The sequence below is a fragment of the Photinus pyralis genome, unplaced genomic scaffold (assembly GCF_008802855.1).
Source record: "Photinus pyralis isolate 1611_PpyrPB1 unplaced genomic scaffold, Ppyr1.3 Ppyr1.4_LG1, whole genome shotgun sequence".
Taxonomy (NCBI): domain Eukaryota; kingdom Metazoa; phylum Arthropoda; class Insecta; order Coleoptera; family Lampyridae; genus Photinus; species Photinus pyralis.
The window spans coordinates 53,007,193-53,024,888 of NW_022170249.1; the positions used below are offsets into that span (position 1 = coordinate 53,007,193).

The 17,696-nt window shown below is 40.5% G+C and overlaps 1 protein-coding gene across 1 annotated transcript; it reads right to left on the reverse strand.

Annotated features, from left to right (window-relative positions):
* Positions 1-10,706: 10,706 nt before the first annotated feature.
* Positions 10,707-11,650, reverse strand: LOC116162601. The gene has a single exon (XM_031476250.1). The coding sequence runs from the start codon at positions 11,583-11,585 to the stop codon at positions 10,707-10,709; it is 879 nt and encodes a 292-aa protein (XP_031332110.1). The 5' UTR covers positions 11,586-11,650.
* Positions 11,651-17,696: the final 6,046 nt, after the last annotated feature.

Here is a 17,696-nt window from a genome sequence, read left to right on the forward strand (position 1 = left end):
AAACAGTACAAATCTATTTAGCACCAAAAGTTCAAACAAATGGCAAAAATAAAAATTCTCTCCCCAATCGGATATCATAAGACACACAATATACAAAATACTCCCAAATTACGAATTTGGACGAGTGTAAGTACATTGTTTACATTTCCATGAAATATACATTATTATAATTACGTTACTCACAAACTCCTATTAACTTGACTTTACAATTGAAATTTTCTAGTTTAATAAACCTTCAATCAAGAATGATCGATTAAATCGATTACCTACTGAATGTTAAAACAAGTTTCCACAAATAAATTGATATTTCGTATAAGGCCAAGTACAAGGAAAACATAAGGCAACTCTTACCTTGTATAAATGATGCTGACCCCAAGAAGTAAGCTCAATTCTCGCATCCGAAACCTGCAAATAATCAAAAGAACCTCCCAAGCCGCAGAGCTCGGTATATAATTAATTGACTAATGCCTGAAGGGCCTTGCTCTACCCGTTATCTCATTCTATAACAGGTATGGCCGGTCGCTTCAGAAGGAAGTGGTTGTCTACAATAATATTCAGGAGTGAAATTCGATAATAACTTAACCAAGATAGCAAAAATATTTATTTGTTACTCAGTTGTAAACGTTGATTAACAAGACAAAACGCAAACGGGTAAACGTCATGTTTAAACGCTACTGACTTGTAAAACTGACAGCAGACTTGTAAAACTGATAGCAGACCTGTAAAAATTTTACAAGTTAGTAATCTAGTAATTTCATTGGCCAGAATTAATGCGAAGTCTCTGTTACATGGATCACATGATATTTTAGACATTTCTTCAAGATCAATTTAAGAAATAATTATTTACGTTTACAAATGAGTAACAAATAAAATATTGTACATTATACGCCAGGTAATAGTTTTTACTGGCTCTAGGAGATGACAGGCTCGCCTAACGGCTCGCCAGTCAACTTCTCCTATCGCCAGTAAAAACTCACTTACCTGGCTAATAATGTAAAATACTATAAATAGGTACAGAAGTTAACAAATTAATTGAACGTGATAGCATATAACCCTGAAAGGGCAAAAATAGTTAATACTAATACGCTAAAAGTTACGGAAGTGGTCTCTTTCTTCAGTATTTGACACTCCTATGCTCGTGTTTTAAGAGTCTACAGGAATAAAAAAAATTATTATTATTATCGAATGCCCATGTCAAATCTCGTTCGCGACCCGTTGACCCATTTCACATCAAATGGCCGCTCGTTATCAGCAGGTGGAAGATATGTCAAAGATGTTGGCACTCGCAGGTAACGGTGAATTTAACTCAAGGTTACATGCTCGTACGTCGACAGAATTGTGGTAAAGCGTCTCTGAAACTTAAGCTGGTCCTTACAGTTGAATTAAATTTGAATTGAACGACCATTAAAACTAAAACTTGAAAATTAAAAAGTCGAGCCGGAACTTGAACCCTAAAAGAAATCAAAGGTAACCTTCTCTTTGATAATCTAAAATGTACTTGTAATTGTACTTACGATAAAGAAGAAAAAACCTAATTATATCCTCGTACGGAGTTAAAGGCGAATCCGTCCACCAATTATTCCAGAATTCCCAATTTAATTACCCCAATTGCCGGAGATGAATAAAATATGGATCATGGCAATTAAAAATCCATGCGTTCTCACTAACGCTTCAGCTCTTTAATTAAAATGAAGAAATGTACGCCTTTTTTCACGGATTAGACAGACGATGTAGGGATCGGAAAGGTTTTGGGCGATAAGGACGGTTTTGTTGGGAGTGGAGGTACCGCCTAGTCGATGTCAGAATGATTTTAAGACGGGGGTGGACTGGAGATGTGTTCGACAAACAAGTTCCAATTGGTGTTTTTAAAATCTTTACGTAAAATACCAAGAGATGGCGGAGGTGGTCAATCGGTAAACGAAGTTTTACGAGTAACGGTAGATGATCGGAGGTAATGGAAGTGCCTAAGTAGCAGTCTGGTTAGAAGAACCGTATGGGCGGTTCCATACCTACTTAGAATATGTGAAGATGCGGATAAAGGAAGTCGGACGGTTGGTTGCTCGGGAGACTATGCGCGTGTGACTTTGAGATGGTTAATGGCCGCTATGATTTCTTCCATTCCGAGATAGCCCTCCGTCAAAGCGCAGGAGAGAAATAGGGGTTTGGATGGGGCGCTACGGGGTCTGCGGCCGGATAATTGAGTGCAGGTAATGATAGGGGTGCCAAAGGCGTATTTAGGTTTTGTTTCCATGTGTTGAGTGTCTGTATTGGGTCTTGTTTCTAGTAGTGCTATGTGGTTGTGGTTGAGTTTAAGGTTTCTGAGTGTAAGTTGGAGTGGAGCGATTGTTGAGTAATTGTTTTTGGGAGGTGATGGTTGTTGAAACGTTCTTGATGCCTGGTAACTGTGGACTATGGTTCGGAAGTGGAGGCAATGAGTGCGATTGTGGTTCTTGGCATGTGTTGTTAACGTAATTTCGGTCTGAATATCGGAATGTATGCAACATAATTCAAGTTATTTAATAAGATCTGGAACATTTTTTTTTTCAAATAGACACGGAAAAATCTGTCGAATTGTCATTTTAACGTTAGATTATTTAGTCGGTAATTGTTTAGTTCAATTAATTCTATTTGTTGCATATAGATCGTATGATAAATTTAAAACGGGTAACTAAGGGAAAATGTAATCGAAATTTGTAAGTGAGGTTAAAGTTTTATCTGGTGAGGTGTTTATAAAAAATTGTTATGGGACAAGAATTAATTGTTTTTCGACAAACAATGTCACGTGGGAGATCAGCGATGCAGGTACTTTATCAGTCTGGCGACGGATGTCGTTGGATGAATAACGATGTTGAATTTGTTAAAAAAATTGGTTTTTGCTTAAGAGAAGAATAAAGAGTAAACCTCTGTCTGGGGTTATCTTGAAAGAGAGCGTAAATGTGTGTGACCCTAAATTTGGTACCGGAAGTCCAGCCAGCTGGCTATGCAATTTAAAAAAAAAGATCCTTTCTGTATTCATCATCACAAGGCAGATTTAAAGGCCTTAATTATTACCAAAAATGTTCAGTCGTCGAACGTCGTTCATGCAGACAACACGTCATAGTCAGTACTGTGCTCACGTTCCATTGTTCCTTCCGTTCCTTGTGTACGAAGAACCTATCCAAACCCGCTATCCGAGCCAATCGCTTTCGCCAAGATTTAATATCAGATACGACAAACAGTAAGTTTTTGCACCATTTCCTTCCGTTCCGTCCTGTGCATCCCAAAGTGTTAAACCAACTGCCGTCCACATATCAACCTTTACCGACCACAACCCAAAAGAGGTGGCCCTTGGGCCACCTCCTATGAGCGTAGCGATGGCTCCCGTGCCACCAGATGAAGACCAGCCAGACCTATCCGATCTCACTGCACAACAGATGATAGAAGCGCATAACTTTGCCGAGACGCACCCAACAATAAAATTAATTATCAAACGCCATAACACCGCGATCGCGCGACTAAACGACTACACCTTAAAAATTGACCAGTTAATGAAAACCTGCGCTAAGCAGGCAGAGGTAATAGACACCCTAAACAGAAAAGTGGAATCCTCCCTTGCCGAAAATAATGACATCCGAAAACGGAAATGTAAAAAGCCCGAAAGTCCTCAGGAATTCCCGCCTCTTCCCACCGCAAACCGTTACAACGCTCTCGCCACAAACGCCGGCGACGAAATGGTGGTAGACCTCGCGCCGCAAACACGGCTACCTAGCCCCGGTCCCCCAAATAAAAATAGTATAACCAATATCTGTCTAAAACCACCCAAAACACCTCCAATAAAATGCCACCTATCTGCATCAAGACGGAGACACTTGATGAATCGTACACTTCCCTAATAAGGAAAATCAAAAATAATACAGGGTGCCAAAACTTTACCCTATCCCACCAAAACAGGTATACAAAAATTTTCACTCAAAACCTACAAGATTTTGCCAGCATAAAAAACTTCCTCGAGGAGGGACAGGTACAATTCTTCACGTACACCCCGCGAGAAGAGATTAACAAAAATATAGTATTAAAGGCCGCCCCCAACCTCGACACAAATGAAATCAAAGACGAACTAAGATCCGCCGGTGTGGACGCATTAGAATGTAAAGCCCTAAAAGGTAAGAGCCCGGAAGAAGCGTACTCATACCTGATAAAAGTTAACAAATCGACAAATCTGAACGCCGTCAGGAAGGTAGACGCCATAGACCACGTCAAAGTAAAGTGGCAGGCGTTCGTGCGCACGTCTAAGGTACTCCAGTGCTACCGATGCCAGGCCTTCGGTCACGGACAACGGAACTGCAACCTGGCCCCAAGGTGCGTGAAGTGCCTTGACCAGCACCTAACAAGAGATTGCACACTCCAGAAATCCAGCGCCACGACGGCCAAGTGCTGCAACTGCAAAGGAGACCACCCGGCGAACTACAGAATGTGCCCCGTGAGAACCAAATACGAGAGCAAAAAAGAACCACCACAGACGAACACAAAAGAGCCACGTTCATTCAACAGTAACTATTCACAATCGGGCAAATCCTACGCCCAAACAACGGCAAAAACCAATCCCGACCCTGCCAAACAGGTTAACGAACTGCTCAATATCAAAAACCAACTCTTCAGCCAGCAACTGGACTTCGTACAGGAACAACTGAAAACCAAGTCGCGAACTGAAATTCTGAACCTAATAAATGACGTACAGCATCCAGTATCCAACAGCATGGATAATAAAACCACAACTACCAGAACAATAAAAATTATTTCCTATAATGTGCAAGGAATAAGCAAGAAGACCACCTCCGTTCGAACATTCATCGAAACACAGAACCCCCACGTCGCTGCGCTCCTAGAAACAAAACTTAAAAAAGGCCAACCCCCACGCATCGCCAACTACAACATCATAAACAAAAACGCTACGACAAATGGCGCCGGCGGTATTGCGGTATACGTAAGGAAGGACGTGCCATACGAAGAGGTAGACGTCGAAACAGAATCCACCGAAGCAATCTCCATCAGGATCAGCGGCGCCGTGCTCACAGCGTGCTACTGCCGGAGCCAGCAACTCAAGCACGAAGATCTAACAGAGGTCACTCGCCATCCCAAGGCCGCGATCTTCGGCGATTTCAACGCCAACCACACGAGCTGGGGATCGACGTCGAACAATCAAAATGGATATGCCTTGGCAAGCTGGCTGGACGCCACCGGGAATCAAATCTTCCCCCCGGGTGAATCCACCAGATGGTCTTCACCCCAAAACTCCATAATCGACCTTGCAATCACAAAAAACATGTACGTGGCAAGAATTAGCGCCCTGCAATACACCATCTCAGATCACCTTCCCATCGAACTAATCCTTGAGCTCAAAACCGACCTACTAGCCGATAGTGCGCCTTTCCTCAACTACAGTGCTACGAACTGGAGCGAGTTCAACAAACACCTAAACAAATTCAAAATCGCCACCGAAATCGAAACGACGGAGAAGTTGGAAAGAATCATAGGAGACCTGACGGCCCGGTACCAGGAGACGGTAGCCCTGTTCGTCCCTAAACACACTCTACGTAATGGGACCGGCAGTCCTCACGCCGACGTCCAACACCTCTCCAAAACTTTGAACAAGGCGAGAAAAACGTTCCAGAGCACCCGCACAAATGCCGACTACGAAGAGTGGAAACGACTCAAGGACGAGCTCCTTGATCTCACAACCAGACGCGCCTCGGAGACTTGGAGGAGAAATGTCGCGGAAGACGGCTCCAAAAACGGAAACATCTGGAAGCTCATCCGGCGGGCCAAAAGGGCCAAGGAAGGCGCCCAAGTACAAGCACTAAAACGTGGAGGGAGAACATACTACGACGACAGAAGTAAAGCGGAGATAATTGCCGAGCAATACGAACAAACACACCTTCTTACCTGCAAAGTGGCGGAACCGGCCCACGAATTTTACGCCAACAGAGTGTACGCCAATTGCCCGGTAGGGATCACCCCCGTCGCGGCCCTGACCTCCCCGAAAGAAGTGATAGCAGTCATCAGAAGCCTGAAAAATAAGTCGGCCCCAGGCGAAGACGGCCTCGCGAACTCAATAATTAAGACAGCGCCAAGGAAAGTGCTGCTCCAGATTTACTACATTTGCAACGCCGTCCTAAAACTACAGTACTTCCCGAGATGCTGGAGAAGGAGCGTGGTCATTCCGATAAAAAAGCCCGGCAAGGATGGGAAAATCGCCACGTCGTACCGACCGATATCTCTCCTGAACACGCTCAGCAAGATCACCGAGAGGATCATATACAAACGTCTTCAAGAATTTACCGAGGCAAATTCCATAGTCAAAAACTAGCAGTTCTCCACTAGGAAACTGCACCACACGGAACTACAACTCTGCCGCGTAAGGGGGATTCTGAGGAAAAACTTAGACGAGGGGCGCCAAGTGATAATGACGCTACTGGACATGGAAAAAGCGTTCGATACCGTATGGCATCAAGGACTCGTCACTAAGCTGGTGCAGTACGGCTACCCACCCTACCTCATTGCGATAATCAAATCCTTCCTAGCAAATAGATCCTTCAGAGTCAAAGTCGGGAACGTGTACTCCTCAGAAAAGCAAATTGCCGCCGGAGTGCCCCAGGGCAGCACCCTGTCGGCCCTCCTTTACAACTTATATACGAACGACATGCCGAGGAGCCCACGCCGACGATACCGCGCTGCTAGCGGCAAACTACAGGCCGAAAGTAGCTGCAACACCGAAAAACATCTCGAGCAAATCGCGAGGTACGCAAAAAGGTGGAAAATACGCATAAACGAATCCAAAACCGAAACAATCATCTTCAAGCCTGGAGCAAAAACACGCCGAAACGAAACGCTCACGATCAAGTTCAACGGGCAAAACATCAGGCCCCAATCGTCCGTGAAGTACTTAGGAGTCGAATTCGATAACAAGCTACTCTTTAACAAGCATGTAAACAAAACCTTTGCCAAAGCTAGAAAGATCAAACAGCTGCTATACAGATACATAAACGAAAGCTCGCCTCTCTCAACTAAGCAGAAACTGCAAATCATAAACACGTACCACACACCCGCCATAACGTATGCCGGTGCGGCCTGGAACACGACAGCGAAAACGAATATACTGCGACTCGAACAAGTGCGAAATAAAACTATAAGAATCGCCACAAACCAACTCTACTCCAACGCACAGCCCATCACAAACGAAGTTCTGTTCCAAAAATACAAGATCAAAACAATTAACCAATTACTCGCAATAAGAACCCAGAAGATCAAGGACAGTCTCGACAGAAACCCCCTTCTAAAAATCCTGAATTCTACACACCATATATACAAATACAAACACCCCTCAATATTTGACCTAATCAACGACCAGCAACCCAAAACAACTTAGCCGAGCTCGGGGGGTCTCGCTGAACTGAGTAGGAGAGACCCTTAACCCTGTAGCGTTTTATTACAAAATACAGTAAAAGAACTATTAGCGATTTGAAAATATAACAGAATATCAAATATTAATTATTTATTATTCTACCTAGACAACCACCTATATTGTCATGGTCGCCACAGTACTCCCCCCTCAGTGACTACCTAATTGTTGTAGTCGCGGAAACGTACAAGCGGTTTAGTGTTTTTTCGTAGTCGAGTTGTTAAAAGAGGAGAATGATCTTCGGATGCAGTTTTTTCATTTTTTATCTCTGACATGTCTTCTGGTAGGAAAGCTGGTTTTAGAGGATCAATGCCAACGTTGACACTTTTACCGTTAAATAGAATAGTGTAAACTTTCTCACTGCGCTTGATTACTTCATGAGGTCCGGTGTAAGGTTGCTGAAGCGGCTTTCGTACTGCATCAACTCTTAAGAAGACATGTGTACATTTTTTTAGCTCTGGATGTACAAAAACTGCAGTTTTTCCATGTCGTGCTATTGGACATGAACGAATCTCACGCATTTGATCTCTAAGTCGATCGACGAAGGTTCCAGGATCCACGGAAGGATGTTCGCCATCAAAGAAAAATTCTCCTGGAATTCTGAGCCGAGTTCCATAAGTTAATTCTGCAGGCGAACATTGTAGATCTTCTTTGAAACTTGTTCTTAGTCCAAGGAGGATAGTTGGTAGTAGCTCAAACCAATTAGTGCTGTTATGACACATAATGGCGGCTTTCATGCTTCGATGCCAGCGTTCAATTAAACCATTCGATTGTGGACGGTAGGCAGTCGTGCGGCATCTCTTAATCCCAAGTAGATTCGTTAAGGACGTGGTAAGCGAAGCTTCAAATTGACGTCCTTGATCCGTCGTAATGCGTTGTGGACATCCATAACGAGACACCCAGGTGGAATAAAATGTTTTTGCTACTGTTCCGGCGGAGATGTCCACCATAGGAGTAGCCTCCGGCCACCTGGTGAAACGATCGGACATTGTGAGACAATATCTGTGCCCTTGGGAAGGTAGGAGTGGTCCTACGATGTCAATATGGACATGTGAAAATCTACTATCTGGAACAGTAAAAGAAGTTAGAGGGCTCACTGTGTGTCGTGATACTTTCGATTTTTGACATTGTATGCATGATCGCGCCCAGGACGTGATGTCTCGATTCATGAATGGCCAAACGAATTTCTTCTTTATCGCTCGACCGGTGTTTCGTCCACTAGGGTGTGAGAGATTATGAAACATATGGAAAACTTTTCGTCGTAGACTTTTAGGTACATAAGGACGGATTATGCCTGTAGAAACATCGCAGGCTATTGTTGTTGAACTGTTATCAAATGGACAAAGCTTTTTCATTTCTAACGATGTTTCGCTTCCATTCAACAGCCGTTGTAATTCTCCATCAATTTCTTGTTCAGCGGCGAGTGTTTCAGTGTCGATTACAGTAGGCGTGATTATTTCTTCGATTCTGGATAAAGCATCAGCAACGACATTACTTTCTCCAGGAATATGTATAATGGAGGTTGTAAACTGGCTTATAAAGTCAAGCTGTCTAAGCTGGCGAGGAGAGGATTTATCTGACTTTTGTTTAAAAGCGTAAATCAAAGGTTTGTGATCGCACTTTACTATAAAATCTCGCCCTTCCACCATAAAACGAAAAAATTTAATCGATTCGTAAATGGCCAGAAGCTCGCGATCATATGTACTGTACCGTTGCTGTGTTGGACTCAACTTCCTCGAGAAAAAACCTAACGGCGTCCATGAATCATTATTGCACTGTTCCAGGACTGCGCCGATGGAGGTATCTGAAGCGTCGGTTGTCAGCGCGAGTGTTGTACCTTCGATTGGATGTGCTAGAAGAGCACAGTTCGCCAGATCTTTCTTGCATCGTTCGGAAGACATTTCAGCTTTGGATGACCATATAATAGCCGTTTTGTCGTTTTTACAGCTGTTCTTCAGGTAATCGTTCAAAGGAGCCTGGATTTCAGCAGCATTCTTCATAAATCTCCGATAGAAATTTACCATGCCTAGGAAACGACGTAGGTCCTTGACGATGGTCGGTTTCGGAAATTTGAGGATTGCAGATACTTTGCCAGGGAGCGGCGAGCTACCATCAGCTGATATCAGGTGGCCTAAATATTCTACCTGATCAGCGCCTAAAACACATTTTGCAGGATTAACAATAATTTTGAATTCTTTAAGGCGCTGAAACACTTTTTCAAGGTGAAATAAATGCTCTTCAGGAGAAGAGGAACAAATTAAAATGTCATCAATATAACAAAAACAAAAATCAAAATCTGCTAACACTAAATTAATATGTCTTTGAAAAGTTTGAGCTGCGTTTCTTAAGCCGAAAGTCATTACATTAAACTCGAAAAGTCCAAAAGGTGTGATCACTGCAGTCTTTGGAATATCACACTCAGCCACGGGTATTTGATTATAAGCACGCACTAAATCTATTGTCGAAAAAATTGTTTTACCGTGAAGCTTATAAGAAAAGTCTTGCAAGTTTGGCACTGGGTACTTATCTGGAGTGGTAATGTTGTTTAATCGTCTGTAATCACCGCAAGGTCTCCAGTCTCCTGGTGTTTTCTTGGGTACCAGATGAAGTGGGCTAGCCCACGGGCTATTGGATGGTCGGCACCATCCTTGATCCATCATAAACTGGAATTCCGCCTTGGCAATTCTTAATTTTTCGGGCGAAAGTCGACGAGCTGGTTGCGATACAGGCGGTCCAGTTGTGATAATGTGGTGCACCGTGGAGCTCTTCACTTTAGTGTCTGGCGGTACGGGGCGAGTGATATCTGGAAATCGAGCCAAAACCTCATGATATTTTGAAGAAACTACGAGAGTTGTAATTGTTGGAGCATCGCAGTCTTCAATGCTAGCGACAGAGGTGAGTTGAGTTCTCGAGTCAATAAGTTTTCTGTTTCTTAAATCAACTAGCAAACTATAATAACTCAAAAGATCTGCGCCTATGATGGGTTGAGAGACGTTGGCTATAACGAAAGTCCATTTATACGATCGCCTTAATCCCAAGTCGAGGCAAATTAATTTTTCTCCATAAGTTGATATTGGTGAGGCATTGGCTGCGAAAAGCGACACTTTAGTGGGTATGCAAGTTGACTTACCCAAGAACTGCTTTGGAAGCACCGATATATCTGCTCCCGTGTCGACTAGATATCGAATTCCGGACTTTTTATCTGTTATAAAGAGGCGATGATGTTTTTCGCTACCCCCGAACACTGCCTCATGTGTCGGTGGGTTGTTTAGTTTTCCTTCGGCTTGAAATTACAGGGAGGCTTGCATTTTCTTGCTTTTTCACCGAAACTGGCATGGTAGTAACAAACTTCCTCTGCTGGGCGATGTCTAAAGTTACCGGAGTGTGTGCGTGAACGAGATTTAGATCGATCATAACGCTGTTGTGAACGTCCTCTATCGGTGGTGAGGGTTTTAACCATGTCAGTGAGCATCTCAATTTGTTTTTGCATTACTAATAATGCAGATGCAGATTCTGACATGTCCATGCGTCTGGGAGACGCAGCACGGTTGACTGCAGAAATCGACCCAGAAGCGTATATTTCCACAAGTTTATCTGCGACGTCGGCCATCTTATCCAACGTGACACCTTCGCTGGCAGAAAGAATGAACTGGACATTTTGAGGCAAGCGCTGCACCCACAGGGTCTTCAGTACGTCTTCGTTAATGCGTTTATCTGCTAAGCTTCTCATCTGTCGCAGTAATTGGGAAGGTTTGTGATCACCTAATTCAATTTCATTAAGCAGCTTGCGCAACTGACGATCCTGCGAGTCAGAATACGCCGCAATGAGTTTCTTCTTTATGGTCTCGTATTTGTCTGTCGAGGGTGGATTAGCCACGACGTCGGAGACTTGTTGTAATACATTACAATCTAGTGCAGCTACCACTGTGAAAAATCTTGTGATGTCTGACCTGATTTTATACGTATGAAATTGGGCATCTACTTGTGCAAACCATAGGACGGGATCCTTTTGCCAAAAAATTGGTAATTTAACCTTTCTAATCTCCTCTATCGTATCTGTTGTAGGTTCCGGTTGTTGTCGACTTTGCGCTAATTGTTCCTGCAGTCGCGCGATGAGCGTTTGTTGTTCCTGTAGTTGTTGTTCCATTTTTCAGATGTGTCCGCACGTAATCACTCACGTCTCAAGTCGGGGTCACCAAATTGTAGCGTTTTATTACAAAATACAGTAAAAGAACTATTAGTGATTTGAAAATATAACGGAATGTCAAATATTAATTATTTATTATTTCTCCTAGACAACCACCTATATTGTCATGGTCGCCACAACCCGTTCACGGACAAGTCTGTTCTCCCGAACACAACGCACCATCTCATCTCCATCACACCATTTCCTCACCCTCATCTACCCTTAAAAGCCAAGAAGCCAGAGCCGGAATAACTGCCTTCGCGTTCAACAATTAAAGATAAACCCAAGGAAAAAGTCGAATCAATAAACAAAAACCTGAGGGATGCTCGCCGGTGCCCTCAAGAAACCAAATGTCAAAACGAATCCGGGACAATCGGGTCCCTGCTCGTAATAAAAAATTCAGACGGCCTGAATTAGGTTTAGACAAAAACACATACAAACATTTACAAAAAGCAGTCATTATCAACACATGCCATATTGTTCGTAAATTTCTAAACATAACACAAGATACTACATACACAAATGATCCACAACGTATACATGTAAACAAAAGCACTCGCTCACAACACGGACACAAAACATACTGTAATATCTCCACCTCTAACCCAAACAAACACACAAATACAACTTACCGAACAAACAAGTACAACAAATGATACAACATATACTACAATCAGAGATTCACCTCTGAAGCAAACCACATTATCACAACCCATTAGTATTCAACCCAAACGCAAAAACCTAAACAGCACTTTAGACTCACAACATGACACACAACATACTGTAATATCTCCACCCTTAACTCAACCAACCACACAAACACAACTTCCTGAACAAACAAACGCAATAAATACAAGTACCGCAACATGCACTACAAAGACGCCCTCACCCAATAAAGTTACACGGCCTAGCACAGCTAAAAAACACAATACTCTTTCCTCTCAGAAACACACCACGTTATCACAACCCACTCGTACTCAACCCAAACGCAGCAACCTTAACAGCACTAGAGGCTCACAAAATACCGTAATGTCTCCACCAATAATCCAAGCAACAACACAAATACAACCTCTAGAACAAAGAAACACCATAAATACAAGTAAGGCAACATGTACCACAAAGACAGGTCCACCGAATAAAGTTACATGTCCTAGCACAGTTAAAAAACACAAAAGTCCTTCTTCACCTAAACACACCACGTTATCACAACCCTCTCGTATTCAACCCAAACGCAAAGCCAAAGAAACACTTACACAATAAACTCTATTTAATAAAATTACAGGAATTATTATAATGATATTTTTGTTTTGTTTTCTTCTTTCCTGATAGCGTTGACTATTGGGGCCATTAATAGCTATGTTGGTAAGTGTGAATTACATACTACCTCTAGATTTCCAATGTGAGTGTGTGAATATTTATTTTATTTTTTATTTTTCTTTAGAACCCTACATAACTTCACCAGACACAGACACAGACACAGACACTAATCGTTACTTGATTTTAATCCGTGCGATTAGTTAACCAGGCTAGACCTGAGTTCTCACAAGAAACACCGACCATAATAATAATAATAATAACCAAAAATGTTTTTTTTTGCAGCCTATAGGAAAGCTTTCTCAGGATTTAGTCCCGACTAATTGAAATTTAGAATAATACCATAGGGGTTTCATCAAGTCGATGTTTAGCTAAAAGTGTTTTCACCTCTTTTAAATATTTAATATCTTTAATTGGTTTAATTTACAAATTCCCGTAGGTACATTAATCGGAAATTTGATTAGATATCCACAAAGTGATTTCATCGCGTATTTTCACAGTGGGCATAACGCAAATGTAATAAAAACAAATAACGAACATTTGAAACGATATAAAAATACAGTCAAATTATACCCTTCTTTTAATTACCAATTAAATGAAAATGTTTTCAACGCTCTAACAAAAATACACAGAATCAAGAAATATATTTTTTCCCACTTTAATTAGGTAAACAATTTTATATCATACTTTTTCAGATATTCACATCGGAAAATGTACTCGTATTATTGGCACTTCAGCAACTAAAATATAATGAACTCATAATTAAACGAAACTGCGTAAGATAAGATCAAAGAGATATCTCGTGGAATATTAAAGGTTGTGCATAAGGAACTATGTTGTCTTATTGCTTTTGATATCGATTTTATGTTAAATATATGTGATTTAAAATGTTAAACTCCCCTCTTTCTTAGCTTCCAATGGCGTCAAACATAACAAGCAATCAACAAGAATACGGGTAACTTTATATCAGAATTTTTATCTTTTTTAATCGTGGTAGTGCTGTGAATTTTCATTCATTGTAATCTTGATTATAAAGAAGTACCAAGTACACCTCTGTAGGTAACAGAAAGGGTTTCTTTATTGGAGTTGTTGTAGATAATAGGAGTTTTTCTTTGTAAAATCAAATAGTATTCACTATACTTAATTACTTCGTTTCCAGACATAAATTTAACACTGTTTGCGGACGATACTTCCATTGCCTTTCAGGGCACGTGTCTTAATACTCTGCATGATTATGCTGCAAATAAGGTGTCTGAAATACAAAAGTGGATGTACCGTCATTAACTTATCCTCAATTTCGATAAATGCTTTGCGATTTTGTTTAAAACTTTTAAAGCGCAACAACAGATAACACAAAATTCTTAGGTGTTACGATAGATGAAAATTTATCGTGGTCTTCACATGTCACTAATTTATGTCCAAAACTAGCAAAGGCCGTTTACCAAATCAGGAAGATAAGAGACAGTATAGGAGCAGCAACGGCGAAGATTGTATATTACTCTGCATTTGAAAGTTTGTTTGCATATGGGTTCGAATTTTGGGGAAATAGTGTTCATGCTAACGCCGCGTTTAAGTTACAAAAACAAGCAGTTAGAACTGTTAGCTGTCATTAGAAAACGGGACGGTAGCGCGAGACTTCCATTTATTATAATTAGCGAGTTTCTGATGAGAATTTACATATACATTTTGATGGTAGATGCTGCCCAAATCGCATTAGTAATAGGCGTCGTCGCTACGAAGAAGTGCAGCTTTTAAACCAAAGTTTGCCGTCTTCGCCTGAACCAGTACACGCAGCGCTTGCCAACTTGGTGTTGGACTTCTGCCATAAAAGTTAACCCTAGACGTACCTAATTAATACTTATAATATTATAATTAATGTCGAATATGCGTGCAGCATATCATTAACTAAGAGAGTCCTACATTATGTATAAAAATTAAAGTGAAACTGCAACATTCTCATACATGTTCCGCCCAAACATTAACAGCGAGAACATCCTTACATGTTGTAGAAATGCAACGTGGCCTGTTTTAACAAGAAATATATCCACGCACATGTATAACTATTTTATCCCTGAAACTTAATCATTAATAACAAAATTGCAAACCGTCAGCAAGTAAGGAAGATGATGCGATACGAGAAAACTCGAGCTTTACAATCAAATTTAGACGAAGCTAATGAAATATTCATCGCCAAGTTCTGAACATTTAGCAGAAAAGACTCTTACTGAAATTGGTTCTTTTATTCCGGTACATGAATGTAGCTAATTACAATCATAAAAATCATTTTAGGAGTATTTTTTTTCCGTGAATTTTAGTGTAAGGGTTCATTAAACGCGGGAAAACCGAGTGCTAGGTTTTAATGGGACGGCGAGTGTTTGATTCGTCACTTCTTTACCTCTATCGATTTATTTTGGAAAACATTTCTTTACTCGCGTACGGAAACAGTAGTTCCGGCATGGAATTTGCGTGCGGGAAACACTTAGTTAAATAAACTAGGAATTAAACGTAGTAAAACTACAAGAAGTCCAATGACAGATGACAGTTCGCAGTTTTGTAACGTAAGTCGGCATGCTATTGTTTATTTTATTGTACAAGTGGAAAAATTAGATTGTAATATTCGACCAGTGGAATTAATGAAAGATGAACTCATTACCAAACAAATTATAATCGTTAGCGCTATAGAAAAAGATAGAAAAGTATACTGTTATGTACTACACAATGTCATGTAGCCGTTCAGTATAAATACTAAAACTAACGACGGGACACCCTGTATATGAGAATATTTCGCTAGTTCGTTTCATATGAATTTATATCTCAGTGTTGTTTTTCATTTTAGAAATGTTGCAATTGCGTAATTATTGTTGTAATAATGTTTCCTTGACTACTGGAAATAGCAAGTAAACCATAGATATATAAATACCTAGATACAGCCATCCTTAACAAACGTACCTCGGTTTTTAAAAAACATATCAAAGAAATTTGTACATCTCTCCATTACTTTCTAACCAAGAAGAAACATGTTCTATCTCATTTTATTGCATTAACCACTACGTCGTACGCGAATCGGACGCTTAAAACAAACTTAGCGCGTCCCATAAGTCATGTGACAGTTGACACATTTCACGATCGCGCGAAATCAAATCTAACTAAAAATATTCGCCCTAAACATGATGGACGGTTTTTTTCACTAAATATTATGTAATTATTGCGTTATCAAATGTATATGAATAACATTAGTGCTTGCCATAATGATAGACGCGTCCATAATTGTTATTCCTGAAATAGTTTTATTACATAGAGCTACGCCATTTAAATTTGGGACTATGTTTACGTTGTTTGGCATGATGTGCTGCAGTGAATTCATTGCTGGCTTGCAGAATATCAAAAAAACCGTAAGTAAGTAAAGTTTATGTTCAACATTTTAATTTCAATTGCATGGTTTTAGGCGTAATGGTAACGGAGATTAAGTTGCGACAGGAAGTGAATTCGTTTCCAATTATCATTTTGGCCTATATAATGTTGATGCAGTGCGTTTGTATCATGATCACAGGATCCGTGCAATATTCTTAGGAAAACGAGATTTATAGACTGTGTGTGCGTGCAATATCAAATTTTTTATCGCTACGCGTCTTGCCTACCTTTCGGCATATGTCCAATCGGTGGGGTTTCTTTTTGAAATTATAGTGCTAATTGTAGTAAGCAAGCTACACGTGTACATTTATTTAAAATAAATACAACATCTTAACAATGATATCCAATTGGTGATAATACTCATTTAGCGAACATTCATTACGTTTCTAAAAGTTCACAATCCGAATAATCGGCAGATGAAATTGACAAATCCGAATCATCACTGCCATTATTAACACTTATTATAAAGTTCAGAAACATCAACCAATATAACTTCTCTTTTAAATTAATCACTTTCCACATGTTCACACACTTTCTTCCAGTTGTCAGCTGTAATTTTTTCAAATTCTTCATTTGCCAGCTTTCTAAGTAACATCTTCCATTTTAAATGTAACATTTCTTGCTGCTATGCGATTTAAATAAATAAAAAGGCGGTTTATTTATGTTGTAAAGTCTCAAATCTGATAATTTTCTGTGTGACTTGTGCGAACAATTTGATTGACAGTTATAATAAATAATGCGAATCTTGTCTTCCATGCTCAGGGTACCTCTATAAAGGATAGCGCTATACGTAATTAATGTGCCGAAAGTGATGGTAATAGATGGTACGTCCTTTTGAACTATGTTGGGGTATGGCTGTATCTATGTATTTATATATCTATGAAGTAAACCGAGTTGCTGCTGCTAGTTTTTGTGACGGCTAAAGGGCGTGTACAGTTTCTGACTTATTTAATGTCCCTCGAATGCCTCATACCTGTCACATAGGCAACCAACATTCCATTTACTTAATTAATTCGTTTGACTTCGGTTTTTAAGTGGAAGGGATGCCGTTAGTTGTAATTTATCCGCACACCTTTTTGCCAAAGCGGGCAGCAAAATCTTCGATTTACCTGCTAGGAAAGTTACGCACATGTAACCTCGCTTCATGGCATATTTATTAATATTGGCGCGTCTAAAATTAGAAACGGCGATTCATTTGACAAATACCTATTAAAAAAAGAATCTTGTTGCAATATGCGACAATAATAACCCACCCATCGTCTTTTAATTCAATTCGTCCAAGTACAATTTTTGAATTAATTAATCAAAATTGTAATGTCTAATTGTTCAAAAATCCTACTTTTAATT